The sequence below is a fragment of the Blennius ocellaris genome, assembly GCF_963422515.1.
Source record: "Blennius ocellaris genome assembly, chromosome: 16".
NCBI classification, from domain to species: domain Eukaryota; kingdom Metazoa; phylum Chordata; class Actinopteri; order Blenniiformes; family Blenniidae; genus Blennius; species Blennius ocellaris.
In genome coordinates, this window is record NC_137665.1 from 12,082,428 (window position 1) to 12,094,655 (window position 12,228).

Sequence of the window (12,228 nt, forward strand, 5' to 3'; positions counted from 1 at the left end):
ATGTGTAGAGTGATTTGTCAAACTAGTATTTATGTAATGAAGTCATCAAAAAGTGTAGCTGTCATGCTTTAAAGTATTTTGTCATCGTAAGATGAAGACACATTTTGGGGAGCACTTCCATTTTAATCGACATCCATTCCTTTTCTGCTTTGCCGAATAAAACGCTGCACGAGTATCAATCAAATACTTTCAACAATGACTTGATGCTTTTGTATAGGTGACGCTGAGGGTATCCATGAGCTTCACGCCACAGCAGGTAAGCTGTGCAACAGCTTGATGTACAGTTTAACAACCTACATTTACTGACATGATCCTAGAAATCCTTTCAACACCTACTTAATATTTTTCTGTGACAGGGAAAGAAAAATTCCGGTCAGCCAATCACATTTCCAGAGCTCTTCTTAACTCTTGGAGCCCCAGGAGATAACCTTGTGATCCCGCTGAGTCCTGCACCTGGCAGACCCCTGTCCTTAGACTTAAACCTTGTACCTAAAGGATATAAATCCAGGCACTGCTCTCCAAGTTGTTCCAGCCCCAGGAAAGCCCACTCAAGGCCGTCGTCTCCCTACAAAGCAAACAGTAAAGCACAGCCGATGGCTTCAAGCTCTCATGAACGAGAGGAGCTTGTGACCAGCCCGATCAGTCCAGAGGAAGACTGTTTCTCCCTGATCGAGAAGGTTCACTCAGCCCAGCTGCGGAGAGGATCGGCTGATGGAGGACAAAAAGGCAAAGTGGATCATGGAAAGGGGCGAGAAAAGACAGAACATGGGAAGAGAAAGGGGGCTGGAAAGAGAGACCGAAAGAATGGAGGGAACAAACAGTAGTCCACTTTGATCAAGTGTAAATTTTGTCCTGAAGAAAAATATTGGAATGAGTTACGAGAGGTCAGGGATTTATTTGGGTGAGTCAAACATATCTCAGGTGAAGTTGAATTTGTAGTTTGAATTTATAGGCACACTAAAATATGAAAATCTTGCCAGAGTACAACTACTATTTGCTGTTGTTGTATTTTTTTGCCCTTGTTTAGTGTCAAACTGTATACATTAAACTGTATATACTGTATGTGTTGAGCTCAGTAGTTGGATTTGTAACTCATTACTTTCTGCAATATAAGAGTCACAATAAACCTGCCTCATGACCTTGTGTGAACTGGAGAAACCATTTGTCTATCAACAGAGAAATACTGAAAGCAGAGTTAGACTTTTAGGATCCATGGTCCAGATGGATGAAGTTTTTACTTAAATATAATTTACTCGGACCAAAACGCATTAATACAATACATGCTATAGACAGATGGTGCTTCTTAAGTCTGTTGGATAATGTTGTTTTGATCTATTTAGAGGTCTAGACTAAAGCTTGCTATTAAAACAGGTTTAACGTGCCCGTTTGTTGAACACCAGAATTTTAATTTTAATATGAACACTTCATTATTTTACATGGGGTTGATTTGAACTAAACCAAACTGAATAGCATCATGGGAAAACAACAAGTGAAAACATACATCCTGAAACGCATCTTAGTCTTAACCACAATAGCTGAAATGCAGCGCTGCAGTAAATATTCAAAAGTGGGACATTTTATTGCTAGCATGTGCAACATTGATTCCAGATAAAGTTTGTTTTGGTTTTTAGTTTGAGGATTTGGTCAAATGCAATCAATAGGATAGGTGGTAAAAAGGAAGCGTAAGTCAGACTTTTCAAACATTTATTTATGATTTACAGCACAATATATTCGTGGGCTCATATTGTATGAACACCAAATTGAACACTCATCCTCCGCTGGATCCTTTAGCTCATTCAGCAGAGTCACTTCCCTAAAAATGAAGAGAAATATTTAGAACATGAAGTCAGTATAGGAACATGTTGTAGAATTTAAAATAATATTCAGCCTTTGTTGAAGAGAAAATAACGGCAGCATTTAATGATGAGTCAAAATATGGCTTATAGATCAGCACACAGTTCAGTTGAGCACAGTTTCACAAGTAAATACGTATCGAAATATTGTTAAGTTTACTAGCAAGTAAAAATTAGGGTTATATCGATGAAGTCAACAAATTATTGTGTAAATAACAATGTAATGTTACCTTTCCAACATCGCGGCTTTTTGCTCTCATCTTGTTGACCTGCGACTCGGAAATGTCGGCTCTCTCCTGAGCTTCCTCCAGCTCATGTTGGACCTTTCTCAGCCTGGACATGTGAGTGTTGGCCTGTTCTTCCTGTGAATGTTTTCAAGTTACGTCAATAATGCTGCTCAATCAGCCAGCTAATCATTTTGCGGTTTACTGTTTTGGTTTGCTTACAGCCTCCTCAGCCTGTCTCTTGTAGGCCTTGACTTTGAGCTGCAGTTTGTCCACCAGGTCCTGAAGTCTGGTCCCATTCTTCTTGTCCTCCTCAGTCTACATAGAAAATATATCATGTATTAATTAATAAACACAGAAATCAACAGAAGCCAGTGTAATATATTTCACGAAGGCATTACCTGGTATGTGAGCTCCTTCACTCTCCTCTCATATTTGCGAACTCCTTTAATAGCGTCAGCTCCACGTCTCTGCTCGGATTCAACTTCAGCTTCCAGTTCACGCACCTGCCAGGTATCAACAATATTTCAAGCGCCACACGTTTGTGTAAAGAGAAAGCATGTTGTGTGTCTTTGATGCTTTGATAATACCCTAATTTATGTGAAAACTTCATACCCTGGACTCCAGTTTCTGGAGCTGCTTCTTGCCACCCTTCATGGCGAGGTTCTCAGCCTCATCCAGACGATGCTGCAGATCTTTGACTGTGACCTCCAGGTTCTTCTTCATCCTCTCCAGATGAGCGCTGGTGTCCTGCTCCTTCTTCAGCTCCTCAGCCATCATGGCAGCCTGAAATGTTCCAAAAGTAATTTACCATTTATTTGGATCCAAATATTGAATTGATTCCTTATGAAGTAAAATAGCATTGAAAAAGTGGTAATCTCACATCAGTGATAGCCTTTTTAGCTTTCTCTTCAGCGTTTCTTGCTTCCTGAACAGCATCATCCACCTCACCCTGAACCTGGACAAAGTCTGATTCCAGCTTCTTCTTGGTGTTCAGAAGACTGGTATTCTGCATGTTCAAGGGAAAAAAAACAACATATAAATCAAAGAGAATTATAGTCATAATAATTTCTGGGTGTATATATGTAAGTGTTCTTGATGCATAGTAAACTACCTGAGAGTGCAGCAGTCCCACACGCTCACTGGCATCAATCAACTCCTGCTCAGCCACTTTGCGTCCTCTCTCTGTCTGCTCCAGTGCCGCTCTCAGCTCCTCAATCTCAGCCATCATCAGACCATTTCTGCGCTCCACCATTGCGACCTGCTCCTTCATGTCCTCTTGTCCTCTGATAGCATCATCAAGGTGCAGTTGGGCATCCTGATGTAACACAAGAAATTATTAACATTCTGCATCTCTTTTTATTTGTTATTCTAACTGAACTATTGCAGAATACTCACCTTGAGCTGTCCCTGGACATTCCTGAGTTGTTTCTGAGCCTCAGCAGCCTGCCTGTTGGCATGGCTCAGCTGAATCTCCATCTCATTCAGGTCTCCCTCCATCTTCTTCTTGACTCTCAAGGCATCATTCCTGCTCCTGACCTCAGCATCAAGAGTGCTCTGCATGGAGTCGATCACCCTCTGGCTGTTTCTCTTGATCTGCTCCATCTCCTCATCCTTCTCTGCCAGCTTCCTGTCAACCTCACCTTTCACCTGGTTGAGCTCAAGCTGAATACGGAGAATCTTAGATTCCTCATGCTCCAGAGTACCCTGCAAGAAATGAACAAACAATTAAATTTATGTTCGGTTATGATTGATGATTTATTGAAAAAGCAATCATTATCAATTTTCAAAGTATGAAAGGAAAGTTAAATATATCACCTCAGCTTCCTCGAGAGCAGTCTGAATTTCAGTCTTCTCACTTTCTACAGCCTTTTTGGCTTTTTCTAACTCATGAATGCTCTTTCCAGTCTCGCCAATCTGTTCAGTCAGGTCGGAGATCTCCTCTACGGATGAAAATGAAAGAAGATGAGGACTTGTAGACTTTTCACAAAGGGTGATAATTGACCATTTGCATTAAGTGTACTTAACATACGTTGCAGGTTCTTGTTCTCTCTCTTCATGGTCTCCAGCTGATCCAGAGCCTCCTCATAGGAGTTCTTCATCTTGAAGAGTTCCGTGCTGAGAGAACGAGCCTCCTTTTGGGCTCCTTCCAGCTCTGCTTGACTCTCTTCAAACTTTTGTTTCCAATCTGACAGGACCTACAAATATATAGACCAAAAAAGTAAACTGGTAAATGGCCACGTCTTACTGTAAGCCTGGCTTCGTATTACACTCAAACCTGGTACCTTGTCAAAGCTGATCTGCTTCTTGCTACCTGGCAACTACCATAAGGAGGTACCATTAAAAGTCATTGGGCTCGATTTAACAACTTACCTTGTCAAAGTTCCTCTGCTTCTTGTCAAGGTTGGCAGCCAGACCATTTGCTCTCTCCACATCAATCATGAGGTCCTCCACTTCACCCTGCAGCCTCTGCTTGGTCTTCTCCAAAGAGGCACACTTGGAGTTCACAGCCTCAATGGATTCTTCAGCCTCCTGCAGGCGCTGGGCCAGCTTTTTCCTGTGGAGAACATGCATTGATTGAACTATTCTTATAAATTATGTAAGAAAATGTTGACTCTGAAGTAATTTATTGATCAGAAAGTGATGTACTTGGCCTCCTCCAGCTCCTCAGTGCGCTGGATGGCATCAGTCTCATATTTGGTTCTCCACTGAGCCACCTCACTGTTGGCCTTGGACATTCCTCTCTGCAGCTCAGCCTTGGCCTCCTGCTCCTCCTCAAACTGCTCTCTGAGCAGATCACAGTCATGACGGGCTGACTGAACAGCATGAGCCAGGGCGTTCTTGGCCTACACATGTATTAAATGCAGCATTCAAATATCAATTCAAGATATTACCATGTTGCATTGTATAAAACAACTGCAGAAATCTTTTAAAATAATCTTTAGTTTCAGTTTTCAACATGAATGACTAATTGAATTTGTCCGGTCATGAAGAGTCACAACGATTGGCCATTTAACATGGCAAACAGTACCTTCACTTCCTCTTCAATGTGTCTCTTAAGTTCTTCAATCTGCTGAGTGTAGGCCTGCTTGCCTCGCGTGAGCTGGGAAATGAGTGCTTCCTTCTCCTCAATCTGCCGGGCAAACTCACCTAAATCATAGAAAGATTCATATTTCAATTCCTTCTTGCATTGATGACGGGTATTCCAAATTGATTTACATCATAGAGAAAATATATTGCTGAAGTGCACAACATACAAGTCAAATCAAAATTGTTACACCATGAATGATCCATTATTCTCAAACAACACTTTTTATCCAGTGCTACATGCAACTAAATAAACATTACAGCAGAGAAACATGTTATCAGTAACCTTCTTTTTAAAAAATAAAATACATTAGTTATTGGAACATTTACTCTGCGTTTAGAATTTATTTTGGAGTGTTTTAACAAAAAAAAGTTATTATTTTTTAACATCAGGATATACATACATACAGGAGGATGAACTATTTCATATCCTGAAATACACACCGTTTTCTGTTTGTAATCTTGCTCTCTGTGCACTCAGGTCATTCAGCTGGCGAACATTCTCATCATTCTTGGACTTGATTTCACTCAACTGGTCTTCAAGAGTTCGGCACATTTTCTCCAGATTGGCCTGTCATGGGAAGAGCATGAGTCGGGGTTACATTGATTGATTTTATTGATCAAATATGATCAAATATTCTAGGTCAACATTACAAATAATATTGTAAACCTTTGTTTTGGCGACAGCCTCCATATTGCTGGAGAGGTCGTCGATCTCCATCTTGAACTCGCTCTTCTCCTTCTCCAGCTTCTGCTTGACACGCTGGAGGTTGTCGATTTGTTCTCCCAGCTCTGCAACACTGTCAGCCTGCTTCTTGCGGAGAGCTGCTGCAGTAGCTTCATGCTGCAGGGTGGATTCTTCAAGGTCACGACGAAGCTTCTGGAACTCAGCCTCACGCTTCTTGTTCATCTCAATCTGAGCTGCTGTTGCTCCACCAGCTTCCTCAAGCCTCTCACTGATCTCCTCGAGCTCCCTGGAGAGATCAGCTCTCTGCTTCTCTACCTTCGCCCGAGCAGCCCTCTCAGCTTCAATCTCCTCCTCCAGCTCCTCAATACGAGCCTAGAGTTGATGATGGTCACATCGAGATGGTTTAGTCACTGCCTAACATTTGATCAGAGAGTTGAAAATCCATGAATAAAATTGATGTCACCTGGAGTTCCTTGATCTTTTTCTGGAGCTGAGAACCAAGAGACTGTTCATCCTCAATCTTGCTGAGGAGTTGGCTGGTCTCAAAGTCCTTCCTTAAAGTGGCAAGGAAGGAATATTAGGGTTAAGCGAATTGTCTCCTAATGGTTAGATCAAGTTTAAGTTAGTCATCAAATGTTTTGTTACACTTTTCAATGTGAATATTTTTGCCACTAACTTCTTGATTTTCTCATCAGATTGCTGCTTGTCATTCTCAAGATCCATTATGGATTCCTGGGCCAGTTTCAGATCTCCTTCAAGCTTCCTCTTGGCTCTCTCAAGGTCCATGCGGAGTTTCTTCTCTTGCTCCAGTGAACCTTCAAGCTATGACAAAATGAAAAAAGCAAGGAGTCTAAAAGGTTCAAGTCCCACAGTATTTCCATTTCTAATGCAGGTTTCTTACATCATCCACTTGCTGTTCCAGCTTTGTCTTGGCCTTGGTCAGAGTGTTGACTTTGTCTTCCTCTGCCTGGAGATCATCCAGCGTTTGCTGATGAGCCTCTTGGAGAGCTTTCTTCTCCTTGGTCAATTTAGCAATGGCCTCATCTTGAGATGCCATCTCCTCTGTTAGGTTTTTCACCTGAAATGTTATGTTTAGTTGAAAGCCTTGACAATGTCATATTAATTATGTCGTGGTATAACAAAGCTAAACAATGCATTTCAGTATTTTTGTAAAATGCTGTCAAATTGAAGTGCACCTTGTTTTCAGTGGCATGTTTCTCCTTCTCCACTTTAGCCAAGGTCAGCTCCAAGTCATCAATGTCCTTCTTCAGCTCAGAGCACTCGTCCTCCAGCTTCCTCTTCTTGGCCGTCAGCTCAGCATTGATTTCTTCTTCATCCTCCAGTCTCTCAGTGGTCTCTTTGAGTTTGGCCTCCAGCTGGATCTTGCTCTTGATCAAACCTTCACACCTTTCCTCAGCATCAGAGAGGTTTTCACCTTCCTGCAGTTTAAAGACATTGTGGAATTGTTCAAATTGAAATATTCAAAATATTTCAAGCCAGATTGCTATTTTGTTTTGGGAACAAGAAAGCAACATAGTATTTCAAACATATTGCCTTGGCAAATGGTAAAAATCTATAATAATAATAATAATAATAATAATAATAATAATAATAATAATAATAATAATAATAATAATAATAATAATAATAATAATCACTCACAGAAGCCACTTGAAGTTGCAGGTCATTTTTCTCCTGCAGAAGGGAAACCATCTTCTCTTCCAGTTCCTTCTTCTTGGCCAGAGCAGTAGCAAGGTCTGATTTCATCTTATCATAGTTTTCCTTCATCTGCTGCAGCTCTTTCTCAGTCTCAGCACTCTTCAAAAGTGGCTTGATCTTGAAGTATAGATGCATCCATGGCCAGTTTTTCACATTCATGAATGAACGAACGTTGTACTGGATGGTGAAGACTGCATCTCTACAAAAATAACACTTGTTATTGCATTTATATTGATATACTTGACATCAACATTTTTTTTTAAATTGTGTGAGATGAGGTGCAGATACTGAATAACAACTCCACCTTCTCTCCATCATCTTCACGAATTCCTTCCTCATTTGGTATCCTCTGCAGAGAGCCTGAGTCATGGTCACCAGCGCAGCCAGTTTCTCGTCTCTCATCTCCTCAAGAGTACCCAGCAGGCCAGCTTTGAAGAACACCTATGTTGGCACGTAAGGAAAATTAGTCAAGAGTTTAAGTACTTACAGCAATATATTTCTAAAGATAAAATATATTGATGACATACTTTGGTGTGCCCAAACTTGTACTGAGTGTGGTCCACGTCAATGGAGCCGAGCAGCTTCTCTGAAGCCTTCTTGTTGTCAATGAACTGTCCCTCAGGGATGACACTGGCATTCAGTACTTTGTATCTGTAGGACGAAATTGTGAAAATGCTTATCCAGTTGCTCTGACACAATTTTAACTTATTTATATTGAACAGAATTTTCACCTCTGCTTGAAGTCAGCATAGAGGATTCTGCTGGGGAAGCCCTTTCTGCAGATTCTGATACCCTCCAGCACACCATTACACCTCAGCTGGTGGATGACCAAGAAGTTCTCCATGAGACCTACACATGGGCAAATACAGTACGTTATCTTGATGAAGCATCAATGGCTATACTTTCAAACTAACAAATCAAGCAAAAAAAACTACAACAAACACCAAATCAACAGACCTGGGGTTTTTGATTCATTGGGAATCAAGCAGCGCACAAAGTGAGGATGAGTGCTCCTCAAGTTGGTCATCAGCTTGCCCAAGTTCTCCTGTGGATCAGAATCATTGACAGCTCAATTTGATTTCAAATTGTGCTTCTACATTTGATACAAAATGCAATTGTATTATACATACCCTGAAAAGAGCAGAGACTGTCTGGAAGGAGCCACCCTTCTTCTTGCCACCCTTCTTGGCACCACCAGTCTCTGTTTTCACAAAAGATTTCAGTGACATTGAATTGTGTCATGTATTTTGTGATAAAGGATTTACATGCAATGAAAGTGTAGTTTCCCCTGAGACGCATGAGCAAATGACTTAATCTTACCCTCAGCTGAAGAATGAGAAGCATACAGGTAGCACAGCAGTTTGTTTGAAGCCTTCTGATACAGCTGAACAACTGAGTCATTCAGGGGGTCCTTGTTCTTGTCCAGCCAGCCAGTGATATTGTAGTCCACAGTACCAGCATAGTGAACCAGAGCAAAGTGAGCCTCAGCCTTGCCCTTTCCAGGCTTTGGCTTCTCAAAGGCCTTTGTCTTTCCAAGGTGCTGATCATGCAGCTTGTTCTTGAAGGAAGTGTCTGTCGCCTTGGGAAACATGCACTCCTCTTCAAGGATGGAGAAGATGCCCATTGGCTGAGAGGACATAACGCTATATTATAACCAATCATTGAATTTGAAAAGTCATTACTGCAAAAATAATGAAATTCACAAGTAGCTCGTTTTACCTTCTCAATAAGCTCAATGCAGGCAGCCAAGTCCATACCGAAGTCAATGAATTCCCAATCAATGCCTTCCTTCTTGTACTCCTCTTGCTCCAGGACAAACATGTGGTGGTTGAAGAACTGTTGCAGTTTCTCATTGGTGAAGTTGATGCAGAGTTGCTCCAAGCTGTTGTACTGAAGTCACAGAAAAGTGTTTAATTCCGTTGGTAAAATGAGTGTTCAACCAAAATGCCGAGCAAATAATCAATAAGGTCTCACATCAAAGATCTCGAATCCAGCAATATCCAACACTCCAATGAACTGACTTCTGGCCTGCTTTGTGTCCAACATCTCATTGATGCGAACGACCATCCACAAGAACATTTTCTCATAGACAGACTTGCACAGAGCAGAAACAGCATTGTTGACCTGGACAAGGGAACATAGATATAGTTGGACTCCTTGGTCCGCAAAAACAGATTGTTTAAAAAACATTTTTCATTTAGCCTACCTGTGGGACAGTCTGACCTTTGGTCACAAACTCATTTCCAACCTTGACTCTGGGGTAGCACAGAGCTTTCAGCATATCAGCAGAGTTCAGGCCCATGAGGTAGGCAATTTTATCAGCCTCTGGAAAGGAAAAAAAAAACAATTCAAGAATCTAATAAAATGTATTTCCTTTCAAGGAAGCATAGAGTCAACACCTTCAATAAAGTAAAAATGTACTCCATTTTTATTAAGTGTGACGTAGACAAACTCCACAGGATAACAGAGAGAGCTTCCTGTTAAGGACCCCTTTGCCACGACAACCACACTCATGACTGAGTTTGTGAGTATGTCTGATGCCCCTCCATTCAACTTTCCCTTCACCCTTTCAAAAGGTGACACAGTTGCGGTCAACATTCACATGCCACAATGATGTAATCTAATATAATAGTGTAATGCAATCTTAAAAAGAAATGACTTATTTACCCTCATTGCCATCAGGCTCAGCCTGCTCCTCACGCTGCTTCTGCTTGAATTTCATGTTTCCATGATGCATCACAGCACCAGTCAGCTTGTAGATGCCAACTTTTTCCTCAGCAGTGAAGCCCAAGATGTCAATGGCAGTCTACAATGTATAGAAAAGAAAACCATGTCAGAGAACAATTCATTTTGACTAGTATGCTGCTGCTTTACAAATAACCACCCACTCACATCAGTTGCAATGTACTCCTCCACATCATTGATGCTCTTGACACTGATTTCACCTTGACTGATCATATGGTAGTCATAGGGATTGGTGGTGATCAGGAGAGCCTCTGAAAACAAAAAGCACAAAATGTTATTCTGGCACTGAATCAACTCATGTTCATTTAAAAGATTACACTTTGAAGTAACGTACCCACGATCTCAGGCTTGTGGTTCGTCATCAGCTGATAGAAGATGTGGTAGCTCCTCTCAGCAGACAGCTGGAAGGTGACACGAGACTTCTCCAGCAGATCTACAAATGTTTGAGTGATCCAAAGAATGACAGTCATGCCAAATGACAAAACATCTGTGCCCAACCGATGTTATTATTCTCAAAAGAATAACTCTAACTCACATGTTTCAATATCTGCCGAGGCCAGCTTGCCAGTACTTCCAAAATGAATTCGGATGAATTTACCCTGAGCAAGGATCAGAAAATGTCATGTGATTGTCAGTAAACATAAGGAAATATTGTGAAAGTCTCTATTATGGGTACTCACAAAACGAGAGGAGTTGTCATTTCTCACAGTCTTGGCATTACCGTAGGCTTCCAACAGAGGGTTGGCTGCAATGATTTGATCTTCCAGTGAACCCTACACAATGATATTATGAAGTTATAGATGATGCCAACAAGAGCAACTAAAACAAGCAGAGGTACTTTGCAACTATATTTCACCTGAATTTTTCCTGATTCTTGTTTCTTGCCTGCTCCAGCCACTGCAATTGTTGCAAAGTACTGGATGACACGCTTGGTGTTGACAGTCTTTCCTGCACCAGATTCTCCGCTGGGGAAATTAATTACATTTCATTCATCGCCATAACATCACAAAATTTTCTCTATATGTTTTTGGGGGTGGGGGTGGGGGGGTTGTTACTTACGTAATCAGGATGGACTGGTTCTCACGATCTAAAATAGGCATAAATACTCAAGTCAAACCTAAAATTGACATTTATATTTGTCACGTCCATCTAAATTATGTGATGGAAAACACACCTGTGAGCATGAACTGATAGGCGTTGTCAGAGATGGAAAAGATGTGAGGTGGAGCCTCAATCCTCTTCTTGCCTCTGTATGCATTGACAACCTGAGCATCGTACACTGGGAGCCACTTGTAGGGGTTCACCACGACGCAGAAGAGACCGGAGTAGGTCTGCAGCATTAAAGACACAAGAAAAATCCCGAGGTCTGAAACATATGATGGACAAGTGCAAAGGCATTTTTGTATGTGAAAATTCATACTTACATAGATCATCCATGATGCAAAACGCTCTTTGAGGTTAAACAACACAGATGGTTCATTGAGGTGGGTCATCATGGCCATGTCCTCAATCTTGTCATACTTGGGAGGGTTCATGGCATGGATGTCATCCTCTTTAACGGTGACTGTCTGTATAGGAGAAAAAAACCATTAACATAGATTTGAATGTAATTTTTCTCGGATCGGAAATGAATGCTCTATAAACTGATTATTTTGTTGAGATTCTCAGTTATTTCCTTTTCTCCTTTTTAAAGTTTTGCCCCACTTACTTTTCCTGTAACTGTATCCACTGTGGCTTTGCCACCCTCCCTTTTGACGAGTTTTCCCTTGACATACATGTCTTCAGTGTCAGTGACAAAAAAGGCACTTTTGGCATCAAATGGAGTGTTCTGGGCTTCGATCCTCTCCTTTTCTGGCTTCCGGAGGTAAATGGACGCGGGGCCATAGGCCTCCATCTCTGCATCTGTGCTCAT

General features: G+C 41.3%; 1 protein-coding gene across 1 annotated transcript; it reads right to left on the bottom strand.

Annotated features, from left to right (window-relative positions):
* Positions 1-1,792: 1,792 nt before the first annotated feature.
* LOC308141749 (myosin heavy chain, fast skeletal muscle-like) lies at positions 1,793-12,228 on the bottom strand (the record flags this gene model as incomplete). Its single annotated transcript, XM_080511962.1, has 39 exons — positions 1,793-1,813; positions 2,084-2,215; positions 2,300-2,395; positions 2,479-2,583; positions 2,693-2,863; positions 2,961-3,086; positions 3,192-3,395; positions 3,476-3,784; positions 3,896-4,020; positions 4,110-4,275; positions 4,451-4,634; positions 4,727-4,923; positions 5,109-5,227; positions 5,609-5,735; positions 5,835-6,224; positions 6,316-6,406; positions 6,529-6,674; positions 6,754-6,930; positions 7,049-7,291; positions 7,515-7,770; positions 7,876-8,012; positions 8,099-8,222; positions 8,303-8,420; positions 8,529-8,616; positions 8,702-8,772; positions 8,892-9,198; positions 9,291-9,461; positions 9,546-9,695; positions 9,778-9,896; positions 10,239-10,377; positions 10,464-10,567; positions 10,651-10,749; positions 10,852-10,915; positions 10,997-11,089; positions 11,173-11,281; positions 11,376-11,403; positions 11,491-11,647; positions 11,741-11,884; positions 12,025-12,228. 39 exons carry the CDS (start codon positions 12,226-12,228, stop codon positions 1,793-1,795), a joined length of 5,811 nt encoding a protein of 1,936 aa, XP_080368088.1.